Source organism: Maniola hyperantus, chromosome 9, assembly GCF_902806685.2.
Source record: "Maniola hyperantus chromosome 9, iAphHyp1.2, whole genome shotgun sequence".
Lineage (NCBI taxonomy): Eukaryota > Metazoa > Arthropoda > Insecta > Lepidoptera > Nymphalidae > Maniola > Maniola hyperantus.
The window spans coordinates 10,318,129-10,332,837 of record NC_048544.1 but is presented as its reverse complement, the minus strand read 5'-3'; the positions used below and the strand labels follow the sequence as shown (position 1 = coordinate 10,332,837).

Genomic DNA, 14,709 nt, shown 5'->3' with positions numbered 1-14,709 from the left:
TTTTGGTCTCTTACGTTAATCAATAAAACGAAAACAGTATGTATTTAAAATGGTTTATTTACAATTTATATTGCACTAGTTTTGCCTAAAGAATATTGCACGAACATTGCACAAATGTGTTCAGAGGAATCAAATTAACTATATTTTAGGTGCGCTAAAACAAAATTTTAATTTACAAACTATAACAATAATTTAAAAAACAAAATAATGTCGAAGCAGTCAAATTATCGAGTTAAACTTAACGTTACTTAACGTTAAAGTTATCAAGTTATCGACTGAAAAATTAATTCTGTATTAATAATACGTAACCGCATGAGCAAATCATAATGACTGACCTTATTAAATTATTGCAATCATAAGCTACTTATGGGTACGCATAATATCTTGTCATATAAATATTTAAAGCCCTACAGTTACAATGCTAATCGTTTCGTGTTAGTATCGAAAATGTAAAACTAAATAATTAAGTAAATCTAAAAAGAATAAATTTAAGTAAAACTTGACTCAATAAAGCCTAACCTATGCATAAAGGTTATTTTTACGAAATAAATAACTACATACATGGTTTAATATTAAGTAATTTCGAGTGTAAGTAATATACCTAATTCAATTCCTTATTGTTTAACAAATAAGGTGGTATACTTGATGAGATTCTTGAGTACTTATCAAACTAAGTAGTTTCACAGATTTAGAACAATAAATTACAAATCACTAAGTCTGACTATACCTACTCAGTTTTGATTAAGATAATAAAATAAATGAAAACGTAATATATCTACTTATATTAGAAATATAGTTGATAATGATAATAAAAACTTTCCATCCCGATTACTATTTCTTAATATAAAAAAATACAATTTTATTTATTTGTGTATCACCAAATTCTTTTAGATTTATGTGTGTATTCAATTGTATTTGCTGCTGCTACTCAAATCCAAGATTAAGAAATTAGTAAATTAATACACGTCCATTCTTATTGAATACTAAATTAAAGCGCGGTTGAGTGCATAGGGTCAGGTCAGGTCAAGTCTATATAGGTATTGTAAAGTATGGCTCACATTTAATGCTTTAATGAGCTTTAATGAAGTCTTAAAATAAATACTGCTGTTCTTAGATATTTCGATGCCGATTTAATACAATTTCGAATTCCATGCGGGCTTTACTTAACTATCACAAATTATCCTACCGACTGCGCTATTAGTGTTTATGTTAACCCCAAAATTTCATATGACATAACATCGTATATCATCTAATAACAGCAATATTTGTTTTAAAACATCCCACATCATATTATTATGCGTACAAAATGACTTCTCACACGCAATTGTAACTTTATGTATCAATAGTCATGTCAAAAGTACGATTTTAGTCCTTATTTTAAAGGTGAACCGTACTTTAGACATAACAGTTGACCCTTAGAGTTAAAATGGCGCGTGAGCATTCATTTTGTACTGACTATAACAAGTTTTAAAGCTATCCAAATTCTTCTAGTCCTTACGGGAAGTATCCCAGCGTGTCTTCTAAACTAGCGTTCCTGCTGAGCGGGCGATGGTCGAATATTTTTGCTATGGGCGGAACTCCCGGCGGCGCCAGGGGCGGAGGCCTAGCCCTGCGCCCACCGGCCAACGAACGCACGTCGGTGCGCTGAGACAGGCGGACGTCAGCGAAAAGCGCCGCCATCTCTGCTGACTTCTTCACGCTCAGAGCATCCTGGGAACCAGCGCCGGTGCTCCGAACTGATGAACACAAAAAGGATAGGTCGTTGACTGGGGGATGCAACTTGATGCGAGAATCTACTAACGTTCTACAAACGTACAATGAGCTTTAACCCATTGTACAATATTGATTGATTTTTTTTTTTTTTTTTTAATACAATAAAACTTAAAGCTAGCCTTATCTAATTACTATATAAATCATGACCGCGTGGAATGGTGCCAAGAATACTGGCTGCATTTCCGCGCTGGACAGCCAGGCTGATCCGCTGCGCAAAAAATGAGCCAGCCCTTCTGTCACCAGTTGAGGCTATTAATCGCGGTGAAATGTCTCGTAAAAAATTTTTAGCACTAAGACTCCATGGCCCCAGGGTCTCCACGGCAAACGGCACAAAAATGTAACTCTCTATAAGAGAGGCATACTTGCGCCGCTTGCCGTTTTCAGCTGTTTCTGCTGCGGCTCCCGGTCTTGATGCTGTCTTCCTGATATGACACGGGGCCAATGTGTCAACGCAAGTTGCGTCCCACATTAGCGCCCGTCCCCGTTCCCAGGGAACCAGCGTCAATCCATCAGGTCTCTTGCCATCATCCCGACTAATCCCTGCCGGCTCAATGAGCGCAGGAATATTTATGGTGGCAAGAGCTCTTTTAATTGTATCGTTAAGAGAGCTATGCCTAAACAGCCTACCGGAGCTCCTTTGGCAAGAGAGTCCGTGGATTCCAAATTTATCAACCTCTTTTCCACACGGACATCTGTGCTGATGGCACAGTGGTGTTCCCAATCTGAGACCTAGAGCCACACGAAAACTTTCGTTATCTAAAAGTGTGCCGAGATTTTTTGATGGCAAGGCATGCAGCCAATACCCAATTGATATATTACATATACTAGTTTAAATATAGAATATAGGGATAGGTACCTACATCAGTTAGTAAACAATTTAGGTAGGTACAGTCCATACAAAATGAGAACTCACTCGCCATTTTAACTCTACGTGTCAACTGTCATGTAAAAATATGATTTTAGTCCTTAATTTAAAGGTAAACGGTATATTTGACATGACACAGAGTTAAAGTAGCGCGTGAGAACTTATGTAAGCATTAGGTATAAACTCTTTCCGTTGCAAATTTTTCGTCACTATTGCCATTCATTAAAAATGTAGGTAATGAAGAAACTTGAGATACAACGTCGCAAATGCAAAAAAAAAAGATCACTCCAAGCTCTATTGAAGAGTCACCAACTAACCACAAACATGTTTTCAAAAAACATTCAAAATTAGAATACATACATAGTTTCGTTTATGATTGGCTGGTGACTCAAAATAGCGGCCACTGAAATTTTTGTCTTTATCATTTGTATGGGATTACGTAACAGAGAGAGCGCTATACTAAGTTCTTTCCGCGGATAGAGCATAGAGAAAAAATAGCTAGGTACCTACCTGTGAGACGTTGCATGTTGCGCGCTCGTGTGTCTCGCGGCTTGTTCTGCAGCAGCAGCTCGTAGTCAAGGGCGAGGCTGTCGGAGCTCCTCGCGCGACGCCGCTCCTCCCGCCGACGGCTTGACGCTCCCGACCTGGAATCATCATCATCATCTCAATCCCATCCCATCGCTGGCCCACAACTGAGTGAGGACAGAAATGCTGACGAAATGTAACTGACGGACTTCAGTTGTCCCCCGTCCGCTGCGTGCACTGGTCTCATTTCAAGTAGGTATTTCGTAACTTAGTCGAAGGAATTAAATCAGTAATTGTGTGAACTATTGTGTTATTTCACTACGACCCCGACAGACCAAGGAACACATTACTACCCACGGTAATTTGTAGGCAGTAGGCACCCTTAACTGCACTAGCCCATCTTCTAAACTGAGTAGGTACGGGACGCCTTTTATGATTAGGATTTAAACCATAGATCTACCTGGCCAAGTTGGATTATTTTTTATTTACTATACGCACACGCTGGACCACGATTACACCTGATGGGAAGTAAAAATGTGGCCTACGAGCCTATTTACTTTTGCACTTAGTGGTATAAGTGGGAAGTTCCGGGTTCAATAATTACCGGTAGGGCCAATCTTCTAATGGAAGCAAAAAGTGGTAAAATTACCTGGTCCTGGTCTTCCCCTCATAATCTTCAAAACTCCGCTTAAGTCTATCGGATAACGTTTTAGTGGAGGGAGTTTTCAGGTATTCCAGGCTTTGCGAGCTTTGTATGGCTCTCCGGGGCCCCGTGCAGTAGCACTTATTGCTGTCGGCACAACTCTCCGAATCGCACGAGCAATAACTGTAGTCGCCGTCGTACACTTCTCTGAAAATGAAATAATAGAACTTGTTACTGGAAAAAATCTGCTTGTGTTTTGGACTTTATCCAACGGCCTATCCCTCTGCCAGTCTGTCACAGATTTAAAACTTATGAAACAACCAGCTTATGTTCGCGACTTCGTGCGCGTGAACTACACAAATTTCAAACCCCTATTTCACCCCCATAGGGGTTGAATTTTCAGAAATCCTTTCTTAGCGGATGCCTACTTCATAATACTTAGTTATCTGCATGCCAAATTTCAGCCCAATCCGTCCAATAGTTTGAATTGTGCTTTAATAGATCAGTCAGCCAGTCAGTCAGTCACCTTTTCCTTTTATATATTTAGATGAACCAAGACCAAGTAAAGAAGATTAATAAAGACCCTACTAAGTATCCGACAGGAGGGATTACATACCAAACTTTAGAAAGAGATAATCAGCAGCTTCGGTTTCGTTGAACATCGTCTTTGTCACTCTAAATTCTACGTTTGTCACTGACTTGTTCATCGACAGAGACAATGTTCTACGTAAACGAAACTGCCAATTATCTCTTTCTAAAGAGTTAGATGTGTCCTACCTGTGATGACGTATGGAGTGGAAACGTGGACACTGACAGTTGGCCTCGTCCACAAACTAAAAGTCGCTCAGCGTGCTATGGAGCGAGCTATGTTGGGTATCACTCTCAGGGATAAAATCCGGAACGAGGAAATTCGCAGAAGAACAAAAGCGACCGACATAGCTCAAAGGATTAGCGCGCTGAAGTGGCAATGGGCAGGCCATGTCTGTCGCAGAACCGATGGCCGATGGGGCAGACGTGTTCTGGAGTGGAGACCGCGTACCGGTAAGCGCAGTGTAGGACGACCCCCCGCCCGCTGGACCGATGACCTGAAGAAGGTGGTGGGGAGCGGTTGGATGAGGAAGGCGGAGGACCGTGTTTGGTGGCGCGCTCTTGGAAAGGCCTATGTCCAGCAGTGGACGCAAACAGGCTGATGGATATGGATATGGATAAAGAGTTAGATGTGTACCTTATCTTTCCTGCCCAGTACTGTAAAATATTTCATGATAAATATAGAGGCTAGCAATTATCAAAAGGTGCAACATTTAGGCTTTCCTAGACGTTACCTATGTAGGTATATTGTGTGTATGTGTATTGTCAATTGTGTATTGTATTGTAAATATTATACCTTATATTACCTTTAATATATTGTAGTAGGTAGGTAGGTATTTAATATTCGGCTAATAAAGCCGAATAAAGCTTTGGACCTCTATAAAAGTAGATATTTTTTTATATAACTTGATCATTATACGCAAAACATTTTGCATTTATCACATTCTCCTGCTTTCGTTCGCCTATAAAAGTCATCCCGACGTAGAGACTGTATTAAATAATTATATTAACAAGCTGTAATTAATTGCTGCGATCAAATTTGCACCTCTTGCCAAGTCAATAAGGTTCAGGTTAGCGTTAAACACTCAAATAGAAATGAAATGTGTTACGAATCAGAGCATGTCTCCTTTTCTTCGGACGCCTCATGAGTAACTATACTAAATTAGTGGTAGTGTACAGTTCTCTATCTCTATACTAACATAAAATTTTATTACCTACTTTGTCTGTTTGTTTATTTGGTTGAGCAGGCATTATGTTAAAATCACTAGATTGGTTGAGATGAAACTTTTACAGATAGATAGATTGTAGATTAAAAAGAATTGTCCGCGAAACAATAATTACAAGCATAGTATTTGCTTAGGTATTTACAATCACACAATGATTGATTTTTTCTTAGGATCTTCCCAAATTATTCCGCATAGGTATGACTGAGCAGATTTAAGGATAATATTAATGATAATAATATGTGTGACTGATGTGCTTAACTTGCTCTCCGAGGCACAAATTAATGGTATTGGTCAAATTCGGCCCTCCTAAGTCGGTTAGAAAATAGCCATCTACTTACCGATTTAAGTCACAGCGTACCTACATAAATTATGCGTTGTCACATTTAGGTGACACCATCATTTCGAAAGCGTAATATTCGTAATAATAGTATAATACGTATTCAAACAATGAATACTGCTACAACTTTAATCAAAATTTATGTACTTGAAATATTTTGAGATTGCCCCAAATTTCACGCGGACATAGCAACGGCCAACGCTAGTAGTTGATAAAAAAATTACAACTTTGTTTGGAATAATATTACACTAACTATATTAATATTACTTATTATCAGTAACTGATGAAATTATTTAAGATTTCAGATAAGTACTTGAAATAGCTTTTAACTCTAAATACCATAACCGTAACTTTCCATTTAGGTGCACCGTGCAATGCACACAATCGTGACAGGTACAATATGCTTATATATCTGATTGGATTTTATTTGAATGATATAATATAAACACCCAGTTTCAGAAACGCTATTTAAATAAATTAGATGTCACTTTTAATAAGAAATTATTTGGATCAATGATTTTAATTATTTCGTGGTTTAACGACATATTTTTATGTAAGTAGATAACGGGTATGTACCACGATTAATTTAGCGTTTTTTTAACGCCAAAAAAACGCCAAATTAATCGTGGTATGTACCGTTATCTAAGAGTACGTTAAAATATTTTAGATCAAGTTGAAGATATACCAATCGTACCTACCGGGTTAACGCGGGGGCTGTGTGGATGTGCGGGGCGGCACCACCCCGATTGCCATCTCGACCTGTCGCGTACTAGGTATACCTATGTTATCTTAAATAATTTTTTTACATATGTTTACATAACGTCCCAATTTTAAAATGGTCAATATTTTTTCAGCCGATTCAAAAGTTTGATAATTGCCAAAGTTTCGGAATTATTTTAGGAATATTGTTCGAAGCTCATTTTTCAAAAGAAAATTATTAAGTATCATTTCTAAAACACTTAATTTTCTTCTGAAAATTATTACCATTTCTAGAAAACCTAACAAACATACTTATTTATTTATTATTGCTTTAGTATAAGTTAAGTAATAACGCGTTCGAACTGAAATCGAAACTTTAAGGAAAGCTATTAGTTATTATTACCGATACGAATCGTTTGCAATAGTTCTTCCTAACCTTTACTAGAAAGTGCTAATAAATAGTCTGCTATTTGCATACGTAAACAGCCCAACCAAATGCTGTTTGAAAGCCACACAAAATATAATTGCTAAAAATCGTTTATCGCTAATTGTTTATAGTCTACCGAGGTAATTCCAAAACTAAATTGAATTTAGAAAGTTCATGTTACATCAGACAAAGACTGATTTGCATTTTTAATTGGAATCAAAAAAACCATAGAGTTATTAAAATATTTCTGTCCGGACTCTCGTAATATTCAGACTTTTGTAAGTCAAGTTTGCACTTGACTTACGAGCGAGAGACTGAATATTTATTTTGATTTCTTACATGTTTTTATGAATACTTTATAGCACATACACATAAAATTAAACAGAGAAAGCAACGCAAGAAACATACTTACAAAGAAAAACCAAATTCGTCAATTAAGGTGCAAAAATGATCTTATCGCTAAAACGATCTCTCCCAGATAAAAGTTTGGTGAGAACGGGTTGGTGCGGCAAAAGAAACATTAGGTCCTATCCTATGCCGAATTCCTGTCAAATAGTGCTGTCAAATACTAAGATAGTAATTTAAAATCTGAATGAATGAATATTTATATGTAAGTACTTACTTTGAGCATTCTGTACAGCTTTTCCCCAATAATTTTGTCTTTGCAGAGTCTTTGCCAGTTTCCGCAGCACAGCAAGATTTTGGCTTGCAATCCACTTTCAACGAGCAATAGCATCTATCTATACAACTTTCTGATTCACATTCTGAACAAGAAACATACCCACTTGAACTATTTCTGTTTTGACAGCCTAGCCGATTGCTTAAAGTTAAAAAATCAGAATCTTCAGAAGTCGACGTTCTTTCTCCCGGTCTAGATGCCTTACCGCTTCTTTTTGAGACATGGACAGATTTTTCAGAACGTTTAGAATTTCTTTGCCTAATTTGCCGTTTTGGTGCAGGAACTTCGGGTTCTTTCGGTCTGAACTGCCTTAAGTCGTAACTGGATGTCGAGACTGAACTTTCACAAACAGTTTCTTTTACAGGTACGTTTGTTTGCACGTTTTGTATCTCGAAAAGGCTTTGCTGCTTCTTTTTCTCTTTTTTTCTAAATTCTTTTCCAAACGGTAATCTAAACACCATCCGGAGTCCACTTGCTCCTTTAAATATTTTTCTCCTTTTATTCTGAAATGTACTGTTTCGTCGTAAAATCTTTTTCTTTTGCTTTTTCATGATCGCTTTACTATGTTGAAATATTTCATCCTTAGTGAGCGTAACTGCTAGTTTTAATAGAAATTCTTTGTAAATTGGTTTCAAGTCATTAAAAGACATGCCTTCTGGATCTATAATAACATTCAATATTTCATCCATCGAATGCAAGTTTTCTTGGACTCTGAATTCATTAAACAGTTCGTTAAACCCCAGTGGCGAGCCGCCGCCTTTCTTTCCATTATTTCTGAAAACAAAGAATAATAAACTAAAAAAGTATAAGATAAATTCAAACAATGTGCAGAAGTGAAGTTAATGTGTTCAGTATAAAATTGCTATTATTAGTCTAGATCAGAGGAATGTAGCGGACGCGGTTGCATTAGCACAATTACAAACACGCAAGACGCTGAAACACTTCGCTAAGCATGTTCTATTCGATCTCGTTAGTATCAGCTATTTTTGGTTTGTCAAATACTTAAAACATTAAATGGCAGGTAATGAAATAGAAACATACCGTTGTCCAATAGATTTGTAACGGGTAAGACCTCCAGCATTCAAAAAGCTACCAGAACGAGGGATAGCGACTTTAGTCAATATATCACCGGATTCACTAAGGGATTTTCTTCCACTTTGACTTCTTCTTAATGGCTCCTTCGTTTGCTCACTTTGAGGCTGTGTTGTCGGTTTAGCAGGCACAGGAGGAGGTAATATCGGTGGTCTTTGAATACTTTTCCGCCTTTCTAACTCTCGAAATAATTCTATTTTTTCAGATACTTTACTTCGAATTGAAGATTCACTGCTGCTTTGAGGGATTTGTGATGGCAGAACTTGGACGGGATTGAGTGTACCTTTAAAAACAGACTTTTTAGATCCCTGTGTTTCACTGCCACTTGTATCATGTTTTATTGTATCCAGTTTCGCTCTCACTTCTTCGACAGTTATTCTTTTCAATTCAGAATTAGTCATGTTTGGACTTGAAAAGTGGGGCATATCCGATACATTTTTGGTTCTTTCTAATTTTGGTTTTTCACAAAATGATTCGCTTGCTGAAAACCCGTCCGCTCTATCACTATCTCCACTTTGTGAAGAGGTGCTACGTTTTTTCCGAGGAGGTCTTACTGGGATATCGTTTGCCGGCAAACTACTCGATACACTCATACAGCTCACTCCATTTCGATTTTTAAATTTTTTACTTTCGTTATGGCCTTGCCGACTCATATGTGACATAAGTGATTTGTATAGCGTGGCCGCTATAATAATAGCGTCCTCGGTTGTCTGACATACAAACCCATGGCACTCTAGTTGTTTTGCGACGCCTATTTTCCTCATCACTACAGCGAAAAGAGGTGAATGCGAATTTTCGTTGTGGGAGAGGATATATTTTCTTTCTGATAAATCTAAAGTTTTAAATAGGGCGTGTCGATCGATATTATCGGGATCGGTGATTAACGGTACAAAAGCATAGCTTAATTCATTTACATCTTTTTCTAAAGGCTGAACAACAAACTTAACAGCGGACCAAACAGCTATAGTTGGAAAAGGATTTAACTGTTCTAAATCCCCTTTTTCTCCCTTGTACCTCACTTTCAGACCACTTTTAGAAATTTCTAAGCGACCGGTTAACGTACTTTTCTGGCGAAAGTTTCTTTTGTAAGCAAAGTATAAATCTCTTAGCGGATCTTGAAGGCCAGAGAGGCTCGATACTTTACTCTGCAATGGCGTCGACCCGAGGTAGTGAACATTAAACACATGCACTCCGATGGTGTCAGTTGTGAGTCTGGATTCTCCCGCCATATCTGCGAACATCCTTTCTATCCGGTCTTGTACAGTGTTATTGATCTTCTTGATTTTAGTTTGGCAGTATCCATGTTCATCCTCCACGATCGTCGCCTTACTGTCTGGCGCTATGCTAACCTGTAAAGAATTAACCATTCAATTACGTAAATTATCATGTAGCATTATTAAAACTAAGTAAAATCTAAATTAAGAGAAACTACTTATTATATGAAGTTATTCAGGGAGCAAATAAACTAATTAATATGTAAATAAACTAACTAAGTATACTCAAAAGTCGGTAACACGTTACCAGGCCCTTTTGTGCTGCAGAGAGCAGATGATCATGGGCCGCCTGCGTGTTGTCTCACTATTTAGGTATGTTTCAACATTTGACACGTAAGGAAGGAAAGTTACAAGGAAAGTTATTACCTTACTATCTTTTCTTCCCGAATCCGACTTGGGCCCATACTTAGACAGGCTGGCGATAGAGCGTGTGTCGTCAAAAAGTGCGTCGATCTTCTGTTTGTAGAGTGATAGGGAGGAGACGCTAGGCGCGCGCGGTCGGTGCTCATCGTGTAGGCCGAGGTGGAAGCCGCCGAGCGACGTTCCTTCGTTGTGACACGTTACCATCTGTCGATTGCACAAAAGTACTGCTCAATATAGGAACATTTAGGGGTATGAGTTTAAGAGAAGTTTCCAGCGCGCTTCCCTACACTTTTCTATAGATTGTTGGCTCTCATTTGTGTATCAACCTATCAAATTGAATGAAATTTTGTAGACACGCTTGACGTTATGGAAACAAATATCCATGTCTGTAGTTTGTTAAATTTCCGTAAAAATATCTAGTCTTAAAGTTACACGGGTCCAACTATTTGTATGCAAATCTTTGAAATCCAAATGACCCATAGTAGGCCTAATACTGAACAAAGGTCTCCTGTCAGAATGAGAATGGCCTGGCACCCTGACCCAGTGCGGATTGGCAGACTTCACCACACGTATTAAGAACATTATGGAAAACCCTCAGGTAGGTATACAGGTTTCCTCGCCAAACTAAATATTTTAACGTAAATCTGGCAAACCACATACATAATAGTAGTTTCCAGAATGTAGGTATCTACTTACTATTGAGTTTGATTGATTAATATTCAAATAAGAATAAAACTACGTTTGTATCGTCACTACATTTACCAACGAGTAGACTAGTAACAGTTAGTACCTACCTATTTTGTGTTCAAGGCTTGACTCGAACTAGGTATTTTTTAGGGTTCCGTACCTCAAAAGGAAAAACGGAACCCTTATAGGATCACTTTGTTGTCTGTCCGTCTGTCTGTCGGTCTGTCAAGAAACCTACAGGGTACTTCCCGTTGACCTAGACTCATGAAATTTGGCAAGTAGGTAGGTCTAATAACTGTCATTCGGGAAAAAATCTGAAAACTGTGAATTTGTGGTTACATCATACAAAAAACATTAAATTGTGGTCATGAACTAATAATCAGTATTTTCAATTTTCAAAGTAAAGATAACTATATCAAGTGGGGTATCGTATGAAAGGTCTTCACCTGTGCGTTTTAAAACAGATTTTTATTTATTTTTATGCATCATAGTTTTTGAATTATCGTGCAAAATGTCGAAAAAAACGACTGTAGTACGGAATCCTCGTTGCGCGAGCCTGACTCGCACTTGGCCGGTTTTTATATTTCAGAGGCTAACATTTTATTCCTTGCAACATAAGTACTCTATCGATTAGGTACTTATCACATTTAAATATTTTTTTGAGAGTATAGTTTCGATTGATGACCTGTATTAGAATTTTTTTTTAAATAACTTTCTTAGACAAAATTATACTTTATCTCTTTCTCTTAGTTTAAATCGCCTTACTGACCGCGCTCTTAATAACCCTGTATGACACATTGTAACACACTTCAAGAAAATTGTATTTGTAGATACCTGCAGTAAAATCTTTCTTCTTTCTACAAAGAAAATCGTAAAATGTAACGAGAATCAAGGCAACTTCCTAACATAACCGTATACAGTTTTATAACATTCGGAATAAGCGTTGTTTCCCTTTTAAAGTCCGATTATACATGCAGTTGTATAAGTAATAATAAGATAGGTACTACATTACATCCCACGACTTCGTCCGCGTGCGTTTACGTTTTTAAAAACTCGTGGCAACTCTTTATTTTCCGGCATAAAAAGTAGCTAAGTCCACTTCCACCAAGTTATTTCTGTAGCAAATAAATGATGCCTGCTAATTCGTGCACGTGGATATGGGTTTCTTTACCTAAAGTCCCGTGGGAACTTTTGCTTTTCCGGAACAAAAACTTATGTCTGTCCTCGATATGCAAGCTATCTCTGTACCGAATTTGGTCAAAATCACAGACAGACAGACACATTTTCACACGGACTTACGTCGTCTGTCGTCGATGGGCCCTGGGCCCAATATTTGTTAGCATGTCGGTGCGCTCCCACTCGTTATTCGGGACAACTGAAACAAAGGAAAAACTAATATTAATAAAAAAAAAGCAATAAACACTAGCCTAGGTCCCTATTGGCCAAAAACTTTTGTCAGAAGGATTTCGGCCAATACTGATCATCATCGGCTCCATCTTAGGCTAGTCTATAAATTAAATTTAAAAAAAGAATGTAGTATGATTTGTATAGTAATTAAATAAGGCTAGCTTTAAGTTTTATTGTAATATTTTCATTAAAAAAAGTATTGTCAATAAAAAATAAAAAAAAAGAATACCATAAATTCAGCCAATCACAACAACTGAAACTGTAGCAAATGATTGGATGCAGCTTTTCCGTAATTGCGTAGCAGGGCTTCAATTCAACTCCAAACAGCACAAACGTAAAACTGTTCTCGAAGTTTTCCATAAATTATTGTAGAATTTAAAATTATAATACTGCAATTATGGTAATTACAATTTTAATATCACCGTTGAGGTAGAGTTGACTCGGCCGACCTATGCTATTACGTAAAAATAATATTATGATAAGCTTATTTCATAATAATGAGGGCGTCTTATTGTGATAATTTGGAGATTTTTCGCACTGCGAGCAGAAGCAGACCAAATAAAATAATGCAAATTATGCAGACAGACAATGGTAGGTATGTACCATTTTATATTATGTAGGTGTATATTGAACCAGTAATTATATTTCCCTTGGAACTTACTAAAACTATGTAGTCGGTCAAGCCGGCAAGGCTTTCGGGCACTAAAAATCTAAATATTATTGAGTTACTTGATTTTGAATGAAATAAATATGAAAACTCAGAACATTAACCTCCACTTGAAAAAATATTAGGTACCTAGATTGTTAATATTATGTGTAGTATGAATGCGTAAGTAGATATATTTACTTACGCATTCATAGATAAAATAAAAATCGCAAAAGATAATTACAACTTGCTAACACTCTGTAGCTTACGAAAAGTCAGAGCCCTAGTGTTAAATAATAATTTAATTCAAACGGCATGAAGCGATTACACAAATTAATTGTTTCAATTAACTCCACTGATAGTCAGCTTATGCAATAGCATTCACCGTCTGCTTTTAGCTTGCTTATTTATTTATTTACAGACTATAAAGAGGTGGAAAAAGGCTTGGAACAATGCGGAACTGTAGGTATACTTAATTATTATAATACTAGATGATGCCCGCGACTGCCTCCGCGTGGATTTAGGTTTTCTAAAAATCCTGTGGGACCTCTTTAAATTTCTGGGATAATCCTTTCCCCTATCTTCCCCGCGATGTAACCTAACTCTGTACCAAATTTTATCAAAATCGGTTAAACTGTTGGTCCGTGAAAAGACAGATAAGCAGACACACTTTCGTATTTATAATATTAGTATGGATTCTATTTGTGTCTTGAAGAAAGCTTTCGATAAGTATAGTAAAGTAAGGAAGCTTTTTTACAATAAAAATTTGCAAGATTCGAGCAAAGAACTAAACCTACATTTGCAATGTTTGTTTATAAATCTAGACTATGCTATATTGATTGTTGAATGGCTAACGGATAACTCGGTCTTTTGTCTCTAGTTTCCGTCTGTACGTGCCTGGATAATAGCAGCTATGTTTACATAATAAAGTTCAATGACTGAAACTTTAAAATTAACGTTTACGTAGGTATTTTAGAACTGTTTAATGTATGAGAGTTACATTCCGTTTGTCGTGGAGACCCTGGGGCCATGGAGTAAGTGCTTAAAACGAGACATTTCACCGCGTATACAGCCTCACCTGGTGACAGAACGGAAGCTCATTTTTTTGCGCAAGAAACAGCCTAGCTGTCCAGTGCGGAAATGTAGCCCTGGTACCTATTCTTGGCACCATGAATATCTACTTACTGGCCTGGCATGATTTAAGCAGTAATTAGATAAGGCTAGCTTTAAGTTTTATAGTAACATATTCAAAAAAAAGGAAAATAATAGAGTTTAAATATCACATGCTTTAATACTAGTCTGCTAAACCACATTTGGCAGACTAGTATTCGCAGGAACTATATGGACAACTCTCAAGCATGCAAGTTTCCTCGCGATGTTTTCCTTCACCATTAAAAGGAAAGTGATATTTAATTGCTTAAAACGCACGTAACTCCGAAAAGTTAGAGGTGCGTTGCCCGGGGTCGAACTACAATCTT

General features: G+C 37.2%; 1 protein-coding gene across 2 annotated transcripts in view; it reads right to left on the bottom strand.

The window, feature by feature from the left end:
* Window positions 1-45: 45 nt before the first annotated feature.
* LOC117984958 (uncharacterized) overlaps window positions 46-14,709 on the bottom strand; it is a 39,021-nt gene continuing 24,357 nt past the window's right edge. Inside the window, exons 2-8 of one of the 2 annotated variants that reach the window (XM_034971632.2) lie at window positions 12,478-12,553; window positions 10,495-10,695; window positions 8,804-10,203; window positions 7,706-8,536; window positions 3,813-4,013; window positions 3,149-3,282; window positions 46-1,736 (exon numbers count right to left, since the gene is read on the bottom strand). In XM_034971632.2, coding sequence (XP_034827523.1) covers window positions 1,495-1,736; window positions 3,149-3,282; window positions 3,813-4,013; window positions 7,706-8,536; window positions 8,804-10,203; window positions 10,495-10,695 — 3,009 coding nt within the window. In that variant the 5' untranslated portion in view covers window positions 12,478-12,553 and the 3' untranslated portion in view covers window positions 46-1,494. The remainder of the gene's footprint in view (window positions 1,737-3,148; window positions 3,283-3,812; window positions 4,014-7,705; window positions 8,537-8,803; window positions 10,204-10,494; window positions 10,696-12,477; window positions 12,554-14,709) is intronic. The other variant, XM_069500554.1, reaches the window with a different exon arrangement.